The sequence below is a fragment of the Protopterus annectens genome, chromosome 11.part0 (assembly GCF_019279795.1).
Source record: "Protopterus annectens isolate FY-2018-M chromosome 11.part0, PAN1.0, whole genome shotgun sequence".
Lineage (NCBI taxonomy): Eukaryota > Metazoa > Chordata > Ceratodontiformes > Protopteridae > Protopterus > Protopterus annectens.
This window is the reverse complement of record NC_056745.1, coordinates 1314086825-1314112154: the sequence shown is the minus strand read 5'-3', so window position 1 is coordinate 1314112154 and position 25330 is coordinate 1314086825. Positions and strand designations below refer to the sequence as shown.

The following is a 25330-nucleotide window of genomic DNA, read 5'->3' as shown; positions in this document are numbered from 1 at the left end:
TCTGAGAGATAGACAGTGGTGAGATCTATAGGAAAGTTGAGTTGCAAATCTAGCTACTTTGTGGTATGTGGTCTCAAGTCTAGTGAGGAGAGAGGAGTTTATGTTAGTAAGGATTTGTGAACAATATGTTAGGCAGGGAAGAAAGTAGACCTAACTTAAAGAGAGCATTCCTTATACAGTTGTTTATGTGGAGGTCAAATTTTAGTTGATTGTCGATTGTGATTCCCAGTAGTTTTGAGCTAGATTCAACTACAATAGGAGTGTTATTAAGTGACAGGATAGTAAATGAGGACTTTATATGGTTGGATGTTTTGGGAAGAAAAAGTAGGAGCTTTGTTTTCTTGGGTTTGAGGATGAGTTTGTTGTTTGAGAGCCATGTTTCTGCTGAGTTAAAGGATGTTTGGGTAGCTGATAAGAGTTCAGAGGGAGAGTTAGCTATTGTAATGACTGTAGAGTCATCAGCATATTGGATAACAGAGGAAAGTGGGCAGGAGGTATAGAGCAGGTTTGTAAAGATGTTGAAAAGCAGTGGCCCAAGAATGTATCCTTGTGGGACTCCCATTTGTATTGGAAGGGGAGTAGATAAAGCAGTGTCCCATTTTACTAATTGAAATCTATCTTTTAGGTAGCTATCGAACCAAGCCACTGTGTCAGGAGAGAAGTTAAGGTTAGACAGTTTGTTTAGCAGTAGAGAGTGAGAAACAGTATCGAAGACCTTTGCGAGATCGAGGAAGCGACAGGAGATAAGTTTATGGTCATCTCTGGCCAGGGAGATAGTGTTGAGAAAGGATAGAAGTGCAGTAAATGTGCTATTCTTAGGTCAGAAACCATGTTGCATTGGGGTAAGTAGGCTTGCCTGAGAGAGATGATCCATGACTTGAGTATATATGCACTTTTCGAGAACTTTTGACAGAGGGGAAAGGATGACAATAGGTCTAAAGTTTGAGATTTCAGTAGAGTTACCACCTTTGTGGATAGGTAAGGTGTAGAAATGTTTCCAGATGGATGGTACTTTGGATTCAGAGATTGAGCGGTTTATGATGATAGAGATGGTAAGGGCGAGTGAGTGGGCAGCTGTCTGGAGAAAGTATGATGGGATGTTGTCAGGAGATACTGAGCAGGGTTTTAGTTTGGAGAGTAGGGTTCAAATGTAGTTGTAGAGATAGGATTCAGGGAGAAGATTTTGGGAGGAGTAGTTGTTGAGGAGGAAGCTAGGTTTATTGGTTCAGTTGTAGTGGAGCTATTGGAGTTAAAGAGTTTGGATATTGATTCGACAAAGTAAGAACTGAAGGTGTTAGCAGTTTCTTCTGGTGTCTTTTCAGGGGTAGGGTTTGGTGAGGTAGGGCTTCCTGGATGAAGTATTTGATTGATAGCATTCCAGAATTTTTGGGGGTTTGATTTTAGACTGGAAGGAGGGGCTGGAGTAGAATTTTTTTTTGTCTTTACTGATAAGCCTTTTGGCCAGGTTTCTTTGTTCTTTATAACTTTGTAGGTCTTTTGGGTTTTTAGTTTGAAGCCATTTTTTCCAGGACTTATTTTATTTTTATTTTACATTGGTTTACCGGGCTAGTCCAACTGGATACATTTCCATTTTCAGCAAAGGCCCGGGGAGAAAAGCTCCACATTTAAGTTAATACAAACAAGTCATTTACATAAAGAAAGTAAGTAGTTAGTAAAATACAAACAGAAATAAGGTTTAATCTGGATTATACTAGTTGAAAATATATATTTGGAAGGACACTTACTCTAATTTTCTTTACAGTACAAGATAGGGGAGTTATCTCTAGATTTCATGAGAGTTCTTGTGTTTTTTGTTAGCCAAGGAGATAAGGTTGCTTTTGTCCTAATTTTACGAGGTGGGGATAGTGAGTTTATGATATCCAGAAAAGTAGAGTTGAAAGCAATGATTGCTTCATCTAGTGGGAGCTGGGTGAGGAAGTCCCAGCTTACTCTAGCTATGAGAGTGTTGAATGTTTCGGGGTTAAAGTTGGATAGATTATATCTAGTAATATATCTGTGTGGTTTAGAGAGGTGGGCTGAGTATCTTAGCACCTTTATGAGTGAGTTGTCACTCAGAGTATTGGCAAGGGTTTCTGGATTATGGTATTTAGAAGGAGCTGAGACAAGTATCCAATCAATGAGGGTATTTGTGGTGTTGGTGTTATTAAAATGTGTTGGCTTAGTAATGAGCTGGGTAAATCCATATAAATTTATATCATATGGGGAATCTGGGTTATTTAGGGTTAGCCAATTAATATTTACGTCATCAAGGAGGATAGTTTCATTAGGGATGTTTAAGGAGAGATAGGAGAGAATGTTTTCCAGTAATGGAATATTGTCCCCTGGAGGGATGTATGTGGCTACTATAGTAATTGTGGCATACTTATTTAGTTTTAGGTTAACTGACAATGTTTCTGCCGGGGAGAAAGATGGGATAGAATGGTTAATGTGAGAAATAGTAAGATTGTTGGAATAGATTATGGCAACTCCCCCACCCTTTTTGTTGTTACGGTCAAAGCGAATTATGTTACAGCCAGGGGGGAGAATATCTTTATCTAGGTTGTGGAGTTTAAGCCAGGTTTCTGTTACTGTGATGACATCAGGGGTATGATTTGCTATCCATGCATGAAACAGACTAACTTTGTTGAGAATGCTACGAATATTAATAGAATAGAAGGATATTTTTTTTGTTGTGCAGTTTGGTGGGCTGGGGTGACAGGGGTGTTTGGGATAGAGGTAAGGTTTGGGTTTGGACCTGGATTTGGCTGTATGTCACCTGCTGTTAGTATTGCAATCAGCATGTAATTTTGAAGTATATCTTTTCTTAGTGGTAGGATGGACAAATGACTAATCAGAGAAATGTAAGGTACATGCCTTACAGGATCAGCACAGAAAAGTGCCAACCCTATCTGACTGTACAGTAGTCCTGGCAGAATGCCTATAACACAGTTGTCTCAACAGACAGTTTGTTCATAAAACAAAAATGAGGTTGATCACCTACAACATTCCTAATTCTGCCATCAGCCATATGTGTTGGCCAGTTCTTTTTAATAAGATCGCAGACAAGACCAACATCACTAAAGTAGGTGAGGGCAACTCTAGTGCTATCAGATGTATTGACAGCATATTCAGATGATGAGTCTCCCACTTCACTTTTACGAGAAAATAAAGGTCTCGCTCTCCCTTTTTTTGACCTACATGCAACATTAATCAGTTCCATAACCTCTACTCATAAAATCACTATGCAAACTTGTAAACACAAAATCCAAGGCACTTTCATCAGTATGTAACCTAGAAAGCCCTTAAACTCTACCCTTTCAATATGTTTTTATACACATGCCCAGGATGCATCCACATGTGATGCAACAAGTTATTTTTCCAGCAATGTTTCCTACATAAACTAGTGTCAATATGCCCATCCCTATCCTTATGTAAACAAACATCTAAGAAATCAATTTCAGATTTTGAGCAGTTCATAGAAAATTTCAAAAAAGTTGTAGTACTGCCTATATGTAATAAATTCATCAAGAATAGTTGTTGGTCCATATTATCATAAAAACACATCATCCACAAATTTCCCATAGTACATAATATGCTGAGAGAACCTATTCCTTGCTAGTACATACTTAGCCTCCCATTGTGCCATTACCATACTGGCTTAGATATCGGTGCAGGCAGTGCCCATAGCTACAACCTGGCATTGTTTCAAAACACTAAGGATGCCTGAATGGGTGATCACAAATTTTCACCTAGGATATGGATGGATAATATACTTAATGGGTTATTTTAATCTCATACTAGTATTGGGTTATATGTCTGAGATTTTCAACTGTTTCCTTGGCTGTATATTTAATAAAATACAATGAATATATGTACAAGGTCATAGTTGAAACAGGATTCCTGGGTTTACTGTACTTACCTTAAATAAAATAAAACAGAATAAAACAGTGGAGGAATTAAATTATGGATGTTTATTGCAAATATTTATGTGAGAGGTATACACATGTGCCATCACTGTGGTTCTTGTAGACAATGCTGCATGGTTTGAATGCAAACAGTTTGCTATTGCTTTTACTCCCACAAGAGGGTTTAGCTTTTTTTTTTTTTTTTTTTTTTTTTTTTTTTTGCAGTTTTGCGTGATTCTTTTTGTGAAGCAGTGTTTATTTAGCTTTGAAAGTATCACCACAAGTTTCCTGCTGTGCCAAGAATGCCTCAAGCTATCTAGGCGCAATGGAGAAGCATAGCACATTTATAGTGTAATGTGTAAAATATAAAACACTAATGCCCAAAGTAGGGGTGGTAATAGTTTTAGGTAACAGTAATCAAATATGAACTGTGTGCATTCAGAAAGTACTACCTATAAAGAAGGGAGGCTCATTAGCTGACCTGAAAATGGGAAGAAAAACAACAGTATAATAGATAAAGAATTTGGATTAATTTAAAGTGGAATGAGAGGAAAAGGACAGGGACTATGAAAACAAATATAGGAAACTAAGTCCAAGTTCAGCCATGAGAGAAAGTGATAAAACTAAGAAGACTGGGCAAAGCCAGAAGGCATGAAAAGTGAAAAGTCCTGTGACAAAAGGGGGTACTGCTGGCTGGAATTTTATAAATAATTATATGCCATTTGTGAATATCAAACTAATTTATATAAGATGCTTGTGTTACAAATGTATTAGAACTGTATGTCTTGTGTATATCAAGCTGCCCTGTACAGATGTTTGTGTTGAAAGGGTATTTGTAAAGTTTAAAACATATCCACAGTGTGCCCAACTAGAAGAGAACAGAAATGTGCATGCACTATTGTAACAGTTTAAATGTATATAATTTAAACAGTGAAAACTGGAATACAGGGAGGTAACCTCAGTCCAGCAAACTTTAGAAAAATATCTGAAATCACATTACTTTATAGGCTATGCCATAAAGATGTTTCAATGCAGCTAGAGACACAAAGTCTGTACTAGGGCGCTTTCTGTATTGTCTTTGGGGTGAACTAATTGCTACTTTGGAAGCATGAAGGAATGTAATTGTTTTATGGTTTCTAGCATCTACCAATGATCTGAGCAAAATCCCTTGTTTGAGCATTTTTACAGGTAGATGTTAAATACTGCCAGTTTCAGTGATGGGGGTTTTGGCCAGGGAACTAGAAGTCAGATGACCAAAAATGACGTCATTCTGCAAGCTATCCTAGCAGTAATATTTTATATATTAATTTGATAAGTCTCTTAGTGAGACAGAGCATTCTGTGTTGGACCTAACAACAACAACAACAAGCACCATTCACCACATCTGCCTTGCTCTAATAGTAAGTTACTAGGGAATAATATAATTCTCTTAGATACAGTCAGTAATATAACAAGCTTAGTTTAGATTTTATTTTTCATTATTTGTGTACCTGTACTGGAATGTTATTTTAAATATTTCCTGTGATTTTGAACTCTGATGTCACTGTGAATATATATCGAGAATTTTCTTGTTCTTTTATTATTAAACAAATGTAAACCTTTCATTGTGACTGATCTGTGTAGAGATATTTAAGTTTTGAATGTACTTGCATAATTATTTGGTGACACTGTGTGGGCCACTCCTAACAGCCTTACTCTTGGTCAAACTACTATTTGTGTTGATATTAGTATTACACAGTAAGATTGGACACCCTTTGTTAACAGCCTTAAGGTAGCTGGCAGGAATGACTGTGGCAGTGAAAACTACCTTATAGTTTGGGCAGAAGGGAGCATAGCTAGTAAACCTGTGCCAGCATTTCGTGTGTGTGTGTGTGTGTGTGTGTGTGTGTGTGTGTGTGTGTGTGTGTGTGTATAAATCAAACCTCAATGAGTGTGTGCGTCAGCTACTTGGGCAGGGACACGAAGCATTGATTGGACAGAGAGATTGCTGGAGGTCCTGGCTTGGTCACTCAGCTGAGAACTCATCTCTATAGCTGTGCCAGTGGGGAGTCTTACTGGGGATCTGGAGGAAGAGGAAGAAACCAGCCCTGGACTGACTGTGGTCTCTGTGTGCTCTTAAGTGAAATTGCACTTGATACAGAGAGTTGCATCTGGAAATACTATGTGTGTACCTATTATCCTCTCAGTAAACGTCCCCCACTTTTGCTAGTGGTGAGGATTGAGGCTCCTTGATTACTGGTTGGCAGTGGTGGGTCATCACAGGTCCTCCAGGCCTTACAGAAATAGTATATCTGTATGTTGAAGCATTGGTGGTTGAGATGCATTTTACTCTGCAAGCCTAAATCTGTATGTTAAGGCATTGGTGGTTGAGATGCATTTTACTGAGCAAACCTAAATCTGTATGTTGAAGCATTGGTGGTTGAGATGTGTTTTACTGTGCAAGCCGGTGGAGCTCTTTTAAAAGTCTTTTCCCTTTTCTCCACTGTGGTATAACCGTGCAGTTGGTCTATGTAATTTGGTGGAGGTGAGAGCTTATGGGGTTAGTATATATATTAGGAGGGTACAAGTGGCTTGCTCAATGCAAAGAAAAAAATGTTTGTAATGCTTTATAGTTTTTTTGGTATTTCCATTTTTGTGAATGGTGATTTGAAAAAAAAGTAAATCAGTCACACACAGGTAAACCTATAGAAACTGCAACATAAGCCAGACTTGGTACTGCAGCTGACTATGAGACATAAGCCTGGTCAGGCAGTGGACCCAGCTATCTGGTAAAACTGACTGTCCTGCAATAGTTTGTTACATGGCAATTAATCTGTATGCACAGCACTAGTACCCTACAGAGCTTAAGGCTGGTGGCACGATGAATAGCATTTATATATTTGAATATGATTATCAAGGCAATGCACTGATCACAAGGAGACCAATCCAGTCACTGTCTTGGGATAATACTCACTGTACACAGTAAGAAGAAAACAATCAACTGCAATGCATTGAAGTAAATGTGATAACACAAAGGAGTACTATCCTATTGTGGCCAAAGCATCTGCAGCCAACAGCCTAGAAGAGGGTTTATTTTAATCTGGAATGAAAATCAAGAAAAGAGTCCAGGGTTTGAGTACGGCAGGCAGAACTTTCTAAAGTGTGACCAAAAACTGAGACACTATGGTCACTGTAGTGGCACTTATAAAGGATCCTGTACAGTTAAGGGGCATTGTTAGGGGCTGACCTCTGGTTGTAGTTAAAAGTTTAAGAGACATGTGCAATAAAAGGAAAGTAGTCCAGTTTCAGAAGTTAAAATAGCATGGATGGTAGAAGTCCAGTTCTCTGCTGTATAGGTAGTCAGATTGCTCTGGTCAAGACAATGTGATGATACTCATTATCTGGGGCTACAGTGATGAATCTGCTGATACAGCTGCTGGTAACTTATACAGAGGTAAGATCTCTTATTTAATGGACAGTGTGACTGCATAGCACCAGCTGATTTACATGGCATAAGATGGCCCATATGGCTTGCATAGCATAAAACTGACTCAACGACACCACATGTCCTAACTCCACACAGCTAACTTGGATTCAGGACTGTACTCTGGATATCAAAGCCTGATGGCAGAAATGTTCAGTGAGCCAAATGATAGAAATGAAATAAAGAGGAAAAAGTTTTGGTCATTTATTACTCTCCATTATAAAATATACCCCAAGCCTTAAGACACCTCTTGTGTTGTGCGGTGTTTCTTTTCTTATCAGAGGATATCTTCACTTGCATGTGATTTACTGTTATGAAGTATGCATAGAGTAGTCAGGATTTGTGATTTTTTCCCCTCCTGTGCTGTCAGTGCACAATTAAACAGCTACAAAAACAATGAGAAAGGGGAACCAAAATGTCTATAATGAACACAGCCACTGAGTGTTTTTTAGCTGTTCGTCTCTGGTTATGCCGCATACATATTACATACTATTATTGAGGTATGAGCTCACCCTTTTCTATGTTCATTCAGGTTTAGCTACGGCCTTTTGATTTACAGCATGTCATACCACATTGTAGTCAGTGACACACTGACAGCATTTATGCATCCTTTGTATGGGGGGGACATGCCTCTACAGTGCTGTTAACCCTACCTTGGAGGAGATATATGAAAGAATACTCCAAGTACTAAGGTTTCTGGAAAATTCAACAGCAGGGTTCTTATACAGGGTTCTACTGGGTTTAACACTATGTGATGTGCTAGTGGCTTATCTCCAGGGTACCACATCCATCAGAGTTAAAATAAAAAAGTATGAAGAGGGGAGCAGGGTTCACTGTAAAATAAGTCAGCAGTATCATAAGTGACGTGCTATGGGAATGCAGTCAATTGACGTTTACTACTTTACATGCTGCAGGTGTTTTTTCTGAAAGTACATAAACACCTCCACTAAATAGAAAAGATATGGGATCATCTACAAGCAGTTTTGAGAAAGCAGTAGCAGCAATACCCTTCTTATTACAGACATACCTTACTCAATGTATCACTGTTTACCACTGCCCTCAGGCACCACTCAAAAAAACTGCCAATTAATTTTAATGGCATCACACAAACTATCTCAAGGTCTCTGTCTCCATATTGACCATCGATACCTATATCTTCCTCGTATACCGTGACTCAGTTGGCATGCCATCCAAGCACAAACTACAACCAAAGCTATGTTACCTGCTATACTGATCAGGAGGGCTATTAGCAGTTCAAGTACTAACTTAGGCACAGAAAAAAACAGAAAACAAAATCATTTTTATGTTCAGATACATTATTATGAGCTTGGACAGGTCATTAATACTCCAGAGTGCTAGTGTAGCCATCACATTTAATGGCTGAAAGAAGGACTCTAGTGAAAATAGCATACTGCAGAAAAGCTACTCGAAGCTGACATTTAAATTTGTATAAGTACCCTGCTGTTCAACATTCTAGAAACACAAAGCTCATGTACCTTTTCTGTTAAGCACTGAATATCTGTAAGAAAACAATACACTTGGTAAAATATGTGCTTTGCCTTTAAAGGTAGACCCTGGTACCCTTTAAATGTGTTGCATACCAAGGAAGACAGTGGAGATATGACAGCTATTAAGCTCTCCCTGATATATATTGACACATAAATATGTAGGTGTACACACACACACACACATATGTATACATACATACATACACACACACACACATATATATATATATATATATATATATATATATATATATATATACACACACATACATACACACACACACATATATATATATATATATATATATATACATACACACACACACACATACACATACATACATGTATATGTTTTATTTATTTATTATATTTGATTACCGAGTAGTGTCCAACGGCCTGTTTTCAGAAGATACCCTGGAAGAAAAGCTCCAACAAATTGCAAACAGTTAAAAAATACAAAATATAGTACAAACAGATACAGCAAAACAGAATTTAACATGTCATATAACTAAACAGAGACAAATATACACATGAATATATTCACAAGGTAAAATCAGGGAATAACAGAATATAAAAGTATAGAACATAATACAGAGTCAGAAAAGATTTTTGTTTTGTATATAAACAAGTCAGAATTGCAAATATAGCAATAGGCTGAAAGAGATGCCAGAGGGTAGGTATACATTAGCCTAAGGGTATACAGGAGCATAACCAATGATTTGAGAAATATTCTTTTAGGAGCTGTTTGAAGTTCTGAGCAACAGGTATAGATAGAATATGCTGGGGGGAGAGAGTTCCAGTATTTGGATATTGTGTGGCTGTATAAGGAGTCACCATATGAGTTATGAGTTTTGATAACTTTAAGCAGTACTTTGTCTAATGATGACCTGAGTGAAATAAGATTAGTGTAAGATTCTAATAGGTCTGATAGAGCTGGACAGAAGTCATGTTTATAAACGACTGAGTGTGCAACAATTAGTTGATTGAGAGAAAGTAAGTTAGGGAGTTTGATTCAGTTCAGTTGCTGAAGAGCAGTGCAGTGATGTGCTCTATAAGAGTGGTTTGAGGTGAATTTGGCTATTTTATTATCGCAAGCTTTGAGGTTGTTCAGATCAGATTTACAGAGATTAGTGAATATTAGGGAGCAGTAAAGAAGGGTAGATAAAGTGCCTGTTCTCACTGTGGTTAGTCTGGCATGAATGGTAAGATAGGGTTTAGCCCTGTAAAGAGCACCGAGTTTGAAATGGACATTTTTAATTGTTAATGCTGTGTGTTTTTATGAAACTTTAGGCTGTTGCCAAGAGTAACACCGAGAAGTTTTGTATGTTCAGTGGGTTCTATTTTAGTACCATTGGATGCAAAGATAGAGAGAGGCGATTGGATATTTTTTTGCAGAGGTATTACTAAAGATAATAAGCTTGGTTTTGTTATGGTTTAATATGAATTGGTTGTCTGATAAGTCGTTTTCAATGCTTTGAAGGGCAGCCTGAGTTTTTTTCTTGGAGTTCATTCATTGTGGGGGCAGACCAGATGAGGAAAGCATCATCAGCGTATTGAATGACTGAGGCAGGTTCGGCGACGGAACAAAGATCATTGGTAAAAATAATGAAAAGTAGAGGGCCAAGAATAGAACCTTGTGGGGCACCAACAGTAATGGGAAGTTGGGGAGAGAGTTTAATATTTCATAAGGTGGCTTGTTTACAGTTAGAGAGAGAGCTGTGAAACCAGCATAGGGAATTTGGGCTGAAGTTGAAAGAGGCAAGTTTATTAAGAAGCATTTGATGTGATACAGTGTCAAAAGCTTTTGAAATATCAAGGAAGGTGGCAGAGACAAGTTGGCTTTTGTTTTTGAGGAGATTTATGGTATTGTGGAAAGTTACAAGAGCTGTGTTAGTGCTATGTTTTGGGAGAAAGCCATGTTGAGTATTAGATAATAGGTTGCTCTTAAGGAAGTAGTCTGTTGTCTGTTTATGTATGCATTTTTCTAAAGTTTTGGCTAGTGATGAGAGTATAGTGGGTCTGTAGTTGGAAAGGTCAGTGGAGGTGCCTCCGTTGTGTAGGGGTATGACATGGGATATCTTCCAGAGAAGAGGTACATTTTGTTCAGAGATAGAACGGTCTATTAGGATGAATATGGGGTAAGAGATGGATGTGGCAGCTAGTTTTAGAAAGTCACCTGGTAGTTGATCGACAGCAGGAGTACATGGTTTTAATTTATATAGGGGATTTTGTATGTAAGTATTTTGGACTGGTGTAAGAGAGAAGAGTGATGTGTTGATGATGGGGGAGGGAATGGAAAGAGGGGAACTTGTTGTTTTATTTAGTAATGAGCTTACTGAAGTCAAAAAGTGTGTACTGTATTGAATTGAGTGGCTATGCAGGTCGTGGAGCTGCTAGATGTTGGGGTCGGCGTAGTAGGTTTTCCGAGGTTAAGGAGGAGATTGATAGCCAAATATTCAGTACCAAAATTTCAGTATATATATATATATATATATATATATATATATATATATATATATATATATATATATGCATGTGCATATATATACACGCGTGTGTGTGTATATATATATATATATATATATATACACATATATATATATATATATATATATATACATATATATATATATACATATATATATATGTATGTATGTATGTATTTATGTGTGTGCGTGTGTGTGTGTGTGTGTGTGTGTGTGTGCGCTGTACATAGATAACATCTCTGCAATCCATACACCTGGGGACTTGTCTGCCAGCATTTTCATTCTTATGAGAAAAGTGAGTCACTCCTAGATCAAAGGACCAGAAGGGAGAATCAGAGTCAACAAAGCAGTTGAGTGGGCTCTTCATGAATTTCATTTAAATGTAGCCTTGTTGAAGCAGTCTTGTCACAGTTGTTTAAAGAAAACATCTGTTGAGTTCTGATAGTATTTCAAACCAAGTTAAAAAAAAAACTAAGGTTAAACTATTCATCCTGGAAACTTGGCTTGAGCACAAGTGAGAAACCCCCAGCACTGAAGAATTCCATTAAAGAAAACCACAAAAATGTATTTTTCCCACAAAACCCTTGTAGAACTAACCCTGACTTCTTCCTAGTGGAACGATGCTGCCTTTTCTTTTCTTCTTTCCTTCTGTCTTTCTTTTTTTATTAAGTTAAGAAAGCAATATGATTTATGTACTACAGCTCAGACTTTCAGCTTTTAATGCTGCTGACATAAGCATTGGTCAAACCTTTGGTCCATGACTTGCACTGCTGTACACAGCATCTTCACCCTCTAGAATATATCACAATAATTAATCACTGTTAAATATCTGGGACATGCAAACCTCATTGTTTAAGGGGAATGAGAGGAACTCAAAATGCTTTTTCTTCAGACCAATTCAAATGTAGGGAGACTCAGAACACAGAATGCACACAGAGCGTGTTCTAAAGCAGCATCCTTATTCTTCATGTATGGCTGGAGGAAACTTCTAGGTAAAGTGATGACACAGAAACCACAGGAAAGGTTCAGAGAATTTCAGGATATATACATCACCATGGCTGACAGTATAATATTAACAATGGCAGTACAGAAGTATTATCCTAAACCGGCATGGCATAAGACACATAACCTGGACAGGCTGAACTGCCTTTTTATCTCTGTATCTGTATTAATTTACTAGTGCAGATGTATTATGACAGTCTATTAACACTATGCAGCTTGCTGCTGTACAGGTAACTCGATAAGTGCTCTGGCATGCTGCACATGGGCTGAGGATGGCAAAGAGAATGCCCCATCAGACATTCCCACAGTGACATCTAAGCCTGGGGGAGCTAGCAAGTACCATCAAAACAGTGACTCCAAGAGGCTGCATCACAAACTTCTTTGCTCTTGTTTAAGACCAGTGAAAATTTATAGGATGCCCAACTTTTTTGACCTAACCAGAGTACATCAGTTCATCAGTACAAGGCTATACTTCAGCAGAACAGACAACAAGCTACAGTATAAAATATTTCTGTCCCTCAGTCTCTCCTAAACTTGCCCCAGAACTACTAGAAACCAAGGACAGCTCTTGATTTACACCACGGAAACATTGTTCTGCTACTGTATCTCGCATTGAAGATGAAACAGCTTGGACTACAGGGTGCAAATTAGTACTGAATGCCATATCAAGCAGAAAACTCTGAATGCTAGGTAACACCTAGCTGCAGGGGTTAATTTATGAGAAGCAATTCTTCAGATCAATATTCATCTGCGTGTTTCCTGTGTAAAGTCCTGGATATGCAGACAACTGGCACAAGTAACACATCTGTATTTCACTAAAGCAGTGCTGTATGTTGCACATGAGCTTTAAGGGTCAGCATCTGACTGTGATCTTTAAGGGAAAAAAATCACCTATCAATTCACTACACAATGTATGGGACAAATCACACAATTGCATAGTATGCATAAGCTTACTGCAGGCAAGGTAGTTAATGGATTACAGTAAAAAAAAACATAATTCATGCAATACACACTTTTTAATGGCACATAGTTGAGCACTTTCATTCCACAATACCAAGGGAGCAGAACAAATGAACAGTAAAATGCCCCATATCACACAATTAACTAGTCATTATAGCTCTAGTCATATCACTGATGAGGACTGTGGCAATCTGCACCCTAAACTTTGTGGACAAGAATAGATTCCTATAGCTTGAGAGATGTGAGTGAGTGAGTGAGTGAGTGAGTGAGTGAGTGAGTGAGTGAGTGAGTGAGTGAGTGAGTGAGTGAGTGAGTGAGTGAGTGAGTGAGTGAGTGAGTGTTGGAGCTTGAATGCAGTTTACTTAAAATGAGTTATTTTGAAAATGTACATTTTATATATATATATATATATATATATATATATATATATATATATATATATATAGATACATACATGCACACACACACACACACACACACGTGGGCATGGTGCTGAGTGGTGAATGCAGTATATGTAGATAGATATATCTATGTGTGTATCTATAGACATGCTATTGACATTTTATATATAGATATGTATAGATATGAATAGAGAGAGAAATGTAGATTAAAAATACACACACATCAATGCATTCAGGTAAAGGAATGCTATCAGCAGACTACAGTGTTAAAAGGAGGGGAATATCCTGCCTCCAAGCAATACTTCCTTTACATAATGACTTATTTTGAGAATGGCTGCTCTCCCTTCATAACACTCTATTTTATTGACATAAAGCAGCACCACACAGTATTTATTGTTTTCCTTTGACTTTTATTTTCTTTGTTTGTTTAGATATTACAATCTGTTTCTTTTTGAGTGGGGACATGACAGCACCTTCTTCATCTATATATTTATAGCATATTTGTTAGAATGGTACTGAAGTCATTTAATTTAATTACTTTCTGCCTTTAAATGGAAGTGTTAAGAGTTTAAATAAGTCCTCAGCTACAGTAAACAGAGCCGAGTGAAGGCAGTAGTTCCACTGTTTTAAACGTGCTCATTTATTCTTCTGTTTTGTTATCATCAGTTCAGAATCTTCACTGCCACATTTGCTGTCTATGAAATGTTTTTAAATGCTACTAGTTCTAGTCTAGTTATCAGCAGTAAGTGTAGTTTAGTACATGAAACAGGGAAAGGATACAGTTGGTACTCAAAAAGTGGTAGAAAGTGGGTAATCAGAGATTTAAGTATATTAATGTGAAAAGCTACTAAAGGATAAGTACAAAGAACATCTAAAAAACAATACACCTTTACCAATTCTCATGCATTTGTCTTCACTTTCCACTTCCATAGACTTCACAGACAGACAATGAAGACAATGAATAGTTTTAGCCAGAAATGTAATTCACTGAAATATTTTGGATAATAAACCATTAAACTCCATAATCAAATAACTTTACACTGATGACTACAATTATTTGTAATATAGCTATCTGTATCTTAACAGCATATTTTGCTTACTGATTTTATAGACCTGCATTGCCTTAGTAATGCAAACTATCATTCAGAAATGTTCCTGACTCCAGAACATTTGTGAACAACTCATAGGACTGTACACTCTTTGCATTACTTCCGACAGGTCTCCACAGGGACAGAATACACACTAAGACACTAAATACAAAGAGTTAAAGTTTTAAAGTTAAACTTACCATTGTCATCATAGTAGTACTGCAAAGGGGCATCGTCCAGTTCAATGTCAGGTTCCAGAGGCATCTCCATGGGGAAACAGGCAACAGCCAGGGATAACAAGGATCCCACTACCTGCAGAAGCATCCTTACACTTACTCCTTACTATTTCACAGCTTGCTTTCCTTTTCTTTTAAACTGAACAAAGTCCACAGATTTTGGGGATAAGGGATGCCTTAAAAGAGCCAGTGTTTCTATTTTTCTCTCAAAGCAGTTTTCAGCAGTTGTTTCAGATCTTGTGTTCCACTTATTTTCTTGAAGTTTTTAAAATGTTTTAAATAAAAGCTGGAGAGGGTTTGGGGTCTGTCAATCTTGCATCAAAATGTAACATTATGAAGAAATAAAAGTTATCAAAAATGCTGTGCAAATATTTAATAAATGATTTAAAAGGGAAAAAACACTGAAAACCTGCAAATCTGTGGTGAGAAAGAAGTCTGAAAACCTGCAGATCTGTGGTGGCAGGCTCTGTCTGCTGTAAAACAAAATGGGAGTATTTTGTTCAAGAAAGTTAACTGAAAAGCCAGGGCTACATCTGGTATACCTTCCTTGACTGTGTTTAAAAGGAGCCCCTGAGCACTTTTCCCTGACCTGACAGATCACCAGTAACAATACCTTGCTTGCCCTGTAGAAAAGACCAGATTTTTTTTTCCCTGTGTGCTCAAGGCTCTTCACTCCATTGTGTCTGTAGCCTGCTGCTGTCTGAACAAGTTCCAGCTTCCTACATTTCTCAGCTGGTTTTACAACAGTGCAACTTTCTTTTCAGTCTTGATGTAGTTTAACCCCTGAGGGAATGGGAATAAACTGCAGGCCAAATTAGTGAGGAACTTGGGACCCTCCTCCAAAGAAAGAGCTGTACTAAATACTGGGCTGGACTAAACCCTGGATGGGATTCAGATCTCAGACTGAATATGAGCCCCTCTGTTTTTAAATCTTTTTACTGCAGTGCTTTGACCCTCATTTGTGTGCCCACAGCAGGTTTCTAAATCCAAAACATGGCAATCATCCTGTACCAGGAGGTAATCTATATAAGGGAGTACTGTGTTCCAAGCATATCAACAAAAAAATTGGTTTGAATCCTGTTGACACTACATACTACATCACTTTTAACAAATCTGTTTGTGTATTTCACTGTACACAGCTCCTCACCATAAGATGCTGAATGCTATATTTTACATACAAAAAATGCAGACACTGTGCGATGCAGAAAAAAATGCATGAATCAATAAATGCAAAGATAAACTGCATATAAACTAGAAAGTATCTTTCCTTACTTCAGAAAGATGAAGGCTAATGCATGTTTTTTTTCCTAACACACTATCAAACAACGGAATTGTTGTAATTTTCATGCCATAAATACAATCACTGCTTACACTATTAGCTAGGATGAAGTGCAATATAAAATGGCATTAATGGGCACATGGCAAGTGTTCAGTTTGAGCAAAAAAAAAAAAACTGCTACGCACATGCTTAGTATTAAGCGAAGTAATACAACTGATTGGCAACTGTGTGCAAGCTAGGATTGGTAATTTATGCTGATCAAACCATAAACTTGGTTTGCTGTACCAATATCCAAGAGTTTACTTATTATTTTCTGAACTGTTATCACTTATACCCAACAGTAATTCATCAATCAAATTTCACTTTATGGACTGCTACAATCTTCCATGTGACCGCATGCTGTCAAACGCCTTGCTTAGTTACTTTTATTTTGCATTTATTTTGGAATTACCACTCTAAAATTGTCTCTAGCTATCCAACTTTTCTTCTGACATTGTAACCTTTCCAGTCATATCTCCCACCTCTCATGACCATGACAGACTACTTCCTAATCTCTTACCTATCGAAGAAGGCAAGAATCATATAAACATCTTGGGAAAACAGGATATTCTTTACAACCATGCATATGATTTCCCTTTGTGTCAGTGGGAACATAACCTCATTTCATAGCAGTCTGATGCTTCTGACATCTTATTTTTATGCTCTATAGTGTCTTTTATTCATGTACATTGGAGTCCTCCTCTGTTTTTAAAAAGTGTGATGATAGGTGAGGTTCATGGCCTGCTGAATTACTCTCTCATTTCAGCTTTTAATTTTACAATAAACCTCCCCAAATAACCAGCAATCCTCTCCCTATCAGGTGAACTTATCTTACCTAACTACCAGCTGCTATGTCTAGGCCTTAATGTACCTCTTCTCTTCACACACAAGTAACCTGTGTTTGAAGAAGGCCTAGTTGTCTTTGGCATTGCAACATAAAAATAGAATAAAATGGCCATAGTCAAGTATTTATTAAGCCAGTAACTCAAATTATGAATGGTTTTGAGATACATACACAAGTGCAGAAGGAAGCGCTACATGATTATTTTGTGACTGCGCCACAAACCTAACAGGCCAGTATTCAGCACCCTATCACTATTTCCACATAATGTTATTCAACTCATTACACTTCCAGGAGCCACAGCTTCATCAGCCTTATTTTACTTCTTGGGTTGCCTTGCAATCTTGTATGGGAGCTTTTGTGGTCAAGGCAGCTTTTCTTTTATGAGGCAGGCAGTTTTGAGTAGATAAAGTAATTATAACTCAGATATACCAAATTTGTAACCCCCTTTTAATTTTTCCAATGTCCGTTCCTACCTAATTGATAAAAATACTGTGCCTAGCCACTCATTGGTCAAATCTGTACATGGCTGTCACTGTGTCAGCCTTAACATCAATTAGAAACATTGCAATTCCTCCTGGTGATAGATGCATACAGTCCTTCATATAATTTTACACTTTTTTTATTCTAAACCCAGGATGTTAATAGAATGATTCACACAACTCAATGTAATTCTCAAGCTCATTCAGAATCCTGCTAATACTTAAAGGACAAATACACCCAGTATCTTTCTACAAAATGCTCTCTGCTCTGCCACATATGGAAAGCAAGACAAAGCTGTTTCCCCCTTCTGAAGAATTTCTGTGCTATTTACTATCCTTGTTTCACAACACATTCGGTTTGAATAAAATCAAATTATTCTTCTTTTGGCTATTATTCTCCATGGTTCCTATATCATCTTGTGCATCATATTTAAGATTTTTGGTTCAGAAAAAAAGATACACATTGTGGTCCTTGCATTGCTTCCCATATGAGTGATCAAGACATGGTCACAACTAATTAAGAATACAATTCAACTGACACCAACTCACACATATGAATAAGCTTTTACTTGTGGGGCAATCCCACTTACACCACATTGTGGGGGTGGGGTTTTTACTCCTAACACCACCTCAATTATATATACCAAATCCATGGTCACATAATACTAAGAGGAAAGAGAAACGCTCTAATACACTGCATAGCATTTTCATGCCAACAGCAGTCCTGCAATGCATACATCTTAATGATACAACCCATGAGCAACTGGAAATATGACCATTTGTGATCAGGCAATTAGAAGACAATGACATGACCATCAGTCACTTGTACAGTAGCCATTCTATATCACTTAATCAAACGTTTAATTCATCAAACCTTTATTCATCGGCCACTATATGTCGAACGTCATTTCAGCGAACGAAAAAATCTTTCCCAGGGAAAGGAAACACTTGGCCAAAGGCACACTGGAACACAAACTTCCCCCAACCCCACTCCCTGTAACTATATACACCAACTCTGAGATCACACAAGAGTGGAGAAGAGGGTAAAGTTGTGGTGTTGTCCAAGTGCTTCCTTACCCTGGGAAAGATTTTGTCATTGGCTAAAATGATATTCGACATATAGTGGTCAATGAATAAAGGTTCGATGAATTAAAATTTCGATTAAGTGACATAGACCCTGTAGCCCTTCATTCTTTCTCTCCCACCAAGGTAAAAAACCTTCTGAGTCACTTGGGATTTATAGAGATTTTAAAAAATAAAATCGTTTTTCAGCTATTTTCTTTAACTCTTTCATCACCTGTGGGACAATAAACACATTGAACATTTTGGAATTAAAAGAGATATTGTAATGTGTAGCCTCAGAGTGAAAGAAACCCAATGGCAGGAACAGAAAGTGATTGAATAAGAAACTATCTAATTACACACACACACACATATATATATATATATATATATATATATATATATATATATATATATATATATATATATATAGCGGCACAATAGTACAGCAGATAATGTTGTCACCTCACAGCAATAGGTTCCCTGGTTCATTTCTCGGGGGTGTCTTCTGTGTGAAGTCTGCACATCTTCCCTGTGTTCATGTGGGTTTCATCCAGGTGCTCCAGTTTCCTCCCACATTCCAAAGATATGCAGTAGGTAGACTGGATACTGTTAATTGGCCATAGGTGTGAGTGTGCATCCAAGTGTGGGTTGTGGAAGAATTTCTGTGGCAGGGCTAGCCACATGACAGTGTAAACATTGGCTCTAGATGATAGTCGCTCTTGAAGTGACACCCCAAACACATGTGTATATATATATATATATATATATATATATATATATATATATATTTTTTTTTTTCGTAAAGCATACTTAAGCACTGTTTTGCAGAAGAAGAAATAATTTATTCCACTGTGTTTAAAACATGACAAAGAAAAAAGAAAACCAGGAAGTTTCAATGAAAGAAAGTTTCAGAGTATCCCCTTGATTCACCTTCAGAGATTCTCAAAATAAGCAGCACTGTAAAGTGCCACCATTCTAAGTAAAAGCAATGCTAATCTTATCAAATGAGCACACAGAGTGCTTTATTTAAACTCTAAAAAACAGCAGTCTTTGATAGAAAACAAAATCATGTCACTGTGCCCAATTTCCCATTAAGAACTTAGGGTTAGAACAACATAAGTGTTAGAAATAACTGCCTACAAGTTCTGCAGGGATGTTATATACATAGAACATCAAGAGAAGGTAAAATGTTTATTTTTATTTTTTTTTTACTTTTTGGCTTTAGTGGTCCATTAATTTCTCACTCTCCTCCATTTAAATGTTAGGACAGTCATGCCATGTGAGTCAGACACATCGCTGTCATTCTAATATTGCATTCACATGACAAGATAACAAAACATGTACAAAAATTTTAATTGGAGTTCCTCACTTCAACTCATGTTACTTTAACCGACCATTGAGCTGATATCTCCACATGCCTGGTGTACCCTGTCATGCTGCCAGCCCAGCTATCTGGAATTTTGTAAATAATTCTATGTCATTTGTAAATATTGATATGATTTATATAGAACTGCATGTCATGTACTGGGCTTCCAGAATGTAACCACAGCATACCCTGCTGGAACACAGAAGATTAGCTTGCAAAATTTAAGAATATTTGAGGTTAAGTTACTGTATAACTGGGCCATAAACAAAATATGTTATCTCCCAGTTTCAGTTCAATAGCAGACACAATGTCTAGAGCTAGAAGTTTTTCTATTGTCTTGAAAGAAAAGTAATTGCTAGGTTTAAAATGTAAAGTGTTTTATTGTTTTACGACTTCCAAAATCTTGCAAACATCTGAGAAGTATGTATTTTAACACAGAGATGTTAAATCCTGTTAGTTTCTGGTTTAGCCTGGGAACTGAAGGCAGGTGACCAACAGTGATGTCATCCAGTCTAACCCAACAATAAAATGTTATATTCATTTAAGAATGCTCTCAGAGAGAGAGAGAGAGACTGTGCATTTTGTATTTTGTCTTGGACCTAGAAAGAACATCCATTCATCATCATCATCTGCACTTGCCTGTCGGTAAGTAAGATTTGGGGCATAGTAGCTCTCTTAGCTATAGATAGGAATGTAGTAAAGATTAGTTTAGATGTTTTCTGTATTTATGTGAGACTGTCCTGCATTGTTGTTTTAAATACTTTCTGTGATTTTGAACTCTGAAGTAACTCTGTCTGTGTACTGAGTATTGCCTTGTTCTTTTATTATTTATTATTAAATATATTTAAACCTATCTTTATGGATGACATTTGTGAGACATATTTAAGCTCTTAGAGTACTAGCATATGTATTTGGTGATACTGTACAGGCCACTTCTAATAGCCTGGCTCTTGGTCAGAACTACCATTTGGATTAATAGTAACATTACACATTAGAATTGGATACTCTTGTAAGGGCCTTATAGTAGCTGATAATGGTGACTGGTGGCAGCTGGAACTACTTTAAAGTCTTGGCAAAAGGGGACATAGCTAGTAAACCTGTGCCAGCCTTTCCCAGGTGTATGTGTGTGTGTGTGTGTGTGTGTGTGTGTGTGTGTGTGTGTGTGTGTGTGTGTGTGTGTGTATCAACCAAATTTTAAAGTGTGTCTGTGTCAGTTACTTGGGCAAGGACACTAATCACTGGTTGGACAGAGAGGGTGTTGGAGGTCTTAGCTGGGCCACTCAGCTGAGATCTCAACCCTATAGCTGTGCCAGTGGGGAGTCTTATTGGGGACCTGGAGAAAGAGGGAGAAATCAGCCCCAGACTGACTGTGATCTCTGTGTGCTCTTAAGGGAAATTGTACTTTACAGTGTGTATACTTGTCATCCTCCCAATGTGTATGATCCCCAGCTGTTGCCTTTGGTAGGGTTTGAGGCTCCTTGATTACTGGGCCAGTGCAGGGGCGTCACATATCCATTTATTGACTAGCCGGTCCTGAAAAGTCATCCTCATGTTGCCTCTTTCTTTGTTCTATAACTATATTTCTACCTGCTTGATACCTGAATGGGCTATCACGCATACTTTTTTACTTAGCACTGCCTGATTTGTCATCACAAAGCTATACTTGCTAAAATATGGACCACAGATAGGACTTGTATGTCTTGGACTTCCACCTCTCTAGTGTTATAATTGCCACAAATGATGCTCCTGCCTAATTTAAGTGTGACAATGCAGCTATGTGGAATGATTGTGGAGTGTATATCTCTGAATCCAGCCCTATGCGGTTATCATTTTGTGAAGTACTGTTCTAAACTGTTAAATACTTACAGACGAATTCAATAAAGCCCACACTAAGTGTACAATAAATGTTCACGATATATATTCAATAAAATTTGTATCAGATTTGTTGTGCTTTCTAGTCACTCAGAAAGATTACACTAAGTGTACATGTAGTCTACACTTTATGGTTACCTTTATGAATCCCTACCAATATTTAAAGCTGCAAGAATATCAGTAGGAAAACTAAAATAGGAGGAAGAAAGTGGAAGTTATGTCTGTGCTGTCTGTGTGATGCCCCACTACTGGACCAGTAATCAAGGAGCCTCAATCCTCACCAGTGGCACCAGTGGGGGACGTACACTGGGAGGATGAAAAGTACACACACTGTACAGATGCAGCAAGTGCAATTTCCCTTAAGAGAACACAGAGACCACAGTCAGTCCAGGACTGGTTTCTCCCTCTTTCTTCACATCTCCAGTAAGACACCCAGTGGCACAGCTATAGAGTTGAGAGCTTAGCTGAGTGGCCAATACAAGACTTCCAGCACCCTCTTTGTCCAGCCAGTGCTTCATATCCCTGCCCAAGTAGCTGACAGGCACACACTCTTTGACGTTAGATTTACACACACATACATACACACACAAACAAACACACACACACACACACACACACACACACACACACACACACACACACCCACACACACCTGGGAAAGGCTGGCACAGGTTTATTAGCTATGCCAACTTTTGTGCAGACTATAAGGTAGTTATTACTGCCACCAGCTAACTCCTTATCAGCTACTTTAAGGCCCTTAACAAAAGGTGTCCAATCTTACTGTGTAATGTTACTGTTAATACAAATGGTAGTTTGACCAAGAGCAAAGCTATTAGGAGTGGCCTTGCATCACCACAGTGTCACCAGATAAATATTCCAGTACTATCAGGACTTAAATATCTCTAGACAGATCAGCCACAATGAAATGTTTAAATATATTTAGTAATAAATAATAAAAGAGCAAGAAAATACTCAGCATACAATCACAGTAACATCAGAGTTCAAAATCACAGGAAATATTTAAAACATTGCAGGACAGTCTCAAATAAATAAAGAAAAACATCTAAATTAACTATTGCTATATTCCAGACTGTATCTAAGAGAATTAATAAACCCTAATAACTTACTTCAGAGTATGGCAAATGTGTGGTGAAGGGTCTTCTGGTCAGGTCCAAGACAGACTATAGAATGCAGAGAGTTCTTAAATTAATATTGCAAATATTACTGCTGGAATAGCTTGCAGAATGACATAATGTCTTGTCATCTGACTCAATCCCAGGTAAAATGCCCACTGCTGAAAGCTAGCAGTCTTTAGTATCCACCTGTGAAAATGCACAGACAAGGGCTTTTCCTCAGATCTGTGTAGCTGTTGGAAGTCATAAAGCAATGAAACACTTCGACATCTCAAGCCTAGTAAGTATTTCTCCTTCAGGACAACACAGAGAACTCCCTAGTATAGATATCCTGTCTCTTGCTGTCATAAAGTAATTTGATTTCAGCTATTTTTCTGAAGTTATTTTGGAATAAAGTAACCCCCACATGTGTTCCAGTTTCCACTGTTAACATATATACATTTAAACAGTAACAATGATGTATGTACATTTCTGTTCTCTTCCAGCAGGACACATTGTGAATCCATTTTTAAGCTCATTACTTTAAAAAATATATTTTCAACGCACGTATGTACAAACCTAGATTGATATATACATGACATACAGTTCTAATATATTCAAAAAACACAAAAAACAGGGGCGTGGCCAAGGATGAACACAGGATAGCAGCAGATTTCTTCAGCTCCACCAATTTCATTACATTGACAGGAATTAATTACTTAAAAAATTAATTCTTGAAGTATTTTTCTTTCTAAATATGTTTGTTTTATATAGTTCTTGAACTATATCTAAAAAAGAAAGGAAATCTTAATAATATTCCTGTCAGAAATTACTTTGGAAATTTTCCTGTCAGTTTATCAGTCTGAAATGAGTTCCAGTAAGACAAATTCTCAAGACTCCAGCATCAAGAAAGAACTTCAGTCTCTGATAATTATAGTCCAGCAACTTACTGCTAAGATGGATAAAATGGATACTAAAATAGACACTTTCATAGAAAAAACTACAAAACAAATAGACTTGTTACATATGGACCTGCAACAACAGAAGATCCAGATGACAGGCATAGAAGAAGCTGTGAATGACATGGAAAATAGAATACAAGAAGAGGAAATCAACATTGAGTTTCTGCTGAAACAAAATACACATTTACAAACAAAGCTGGATGACCTGGAAAATAGATCTAGGCGCAATAACATTAGGATTTTTGGACTGCCAGAAAATATTGAAGGTAACAATATTACTTCTTTTTTAACAATGTGGCTCCCTAAAACTTTAGATTTATCAGAAGCATTCTCTTTTGGTATCGAAAGAGCACATAGATCTATAGCTAATACTAACTCTAACAAAAACTATCCTAGATCAGTTATAGTTAGATTTCTATCATCTTGTGATAAAGAGATGTTTTTTAAATCTGCTTGGGCTAAAGCTCCTGTTAAGATTAATGAAACAACTGTGCATTTTGACAATGACTATTCTTCCATGGTATTAGCTAAAAGAAAAGTTTTTCTGCCACTAATAAGGGAGCTTAAAAAAGCACAGTTTAAAACATACCTTCTGTTTCCTGCCAAGCTTAAAATCTTCCTTCCTGATGGTCCTAAAATTTTCGATGACTTAAACTCTGCTTTACTGTTTATCAAAAAAAATAAGATTTTGGAAAAAATAGAAGAAATGCAATGGGCTAGTCCTTTGTTAAAGAGACTGGCAACTGAAACTTCGTGGAAGACTTCAGAGAAGAAGAAGAGACTAAAAAACAAATGATTTGTACTATGTTTTTTTTTCTCTCTCTCATCATTTTATTTTATTATTAATCTTTTTAAATATAGTTCCTGTATTTCCAAGAAGCAACAAATATTTTGAAAAAGATTTAATCAAAGTTATTCTCTGTGTGCAAAGAAATGTTTTGTTTCATAACTAGTCAAAATATCTGGAGATTTAATGACAAGCTGTGATTTAACTTGTTTCTCTTTCTGAAGAGGAAAAATAAGGTCAGTAATTTGTTACATTTTTTTTTTCTTTTAAAAGTTTATATGTTCTTCAAATGCTATTCCTAATTATACTTTCTTGATTACACAGCTTATGCTTGTTTGTAAATAATCTGTCATGCTTTAACCAATAATAATTAGAACTAAATAATAGTAAATAATATGTTTTATTTTTAACTCTATTAATGTAAACAGTAAGTAACATTCTATTGTATATACTTCTTATAGCTTTCTCTTACATTT

At 37.1% G+C, this 25330-nt stretch overlaps 1 protein-coding gene across 1 annotated transcript in view; it reads right to left on the bottom strand.

Annotated features, from left to right (window-relative positions):
* Positions 1–15760, bottom strand: part of LOC122815830 (kielin cysteine rich BMP regulator) — a 2917372-nt gene extending 2901612 nt beyond the window's left edge. Inside the window, exon 1 of the mRNA XM_044088633.1 lies at positions 15014–15760. Coding sequence (XP_043944568.1) covers positions 15014–15137 — 124 coding nt within the window. The 5' untranslated portion in view covers positions 15138–15760. The remainder of the gene's footprint in view (positions 1–15013) is intronic.
* Between the last annotated feature and the right edge of the window lie 9570 nt (positions 15761–25330).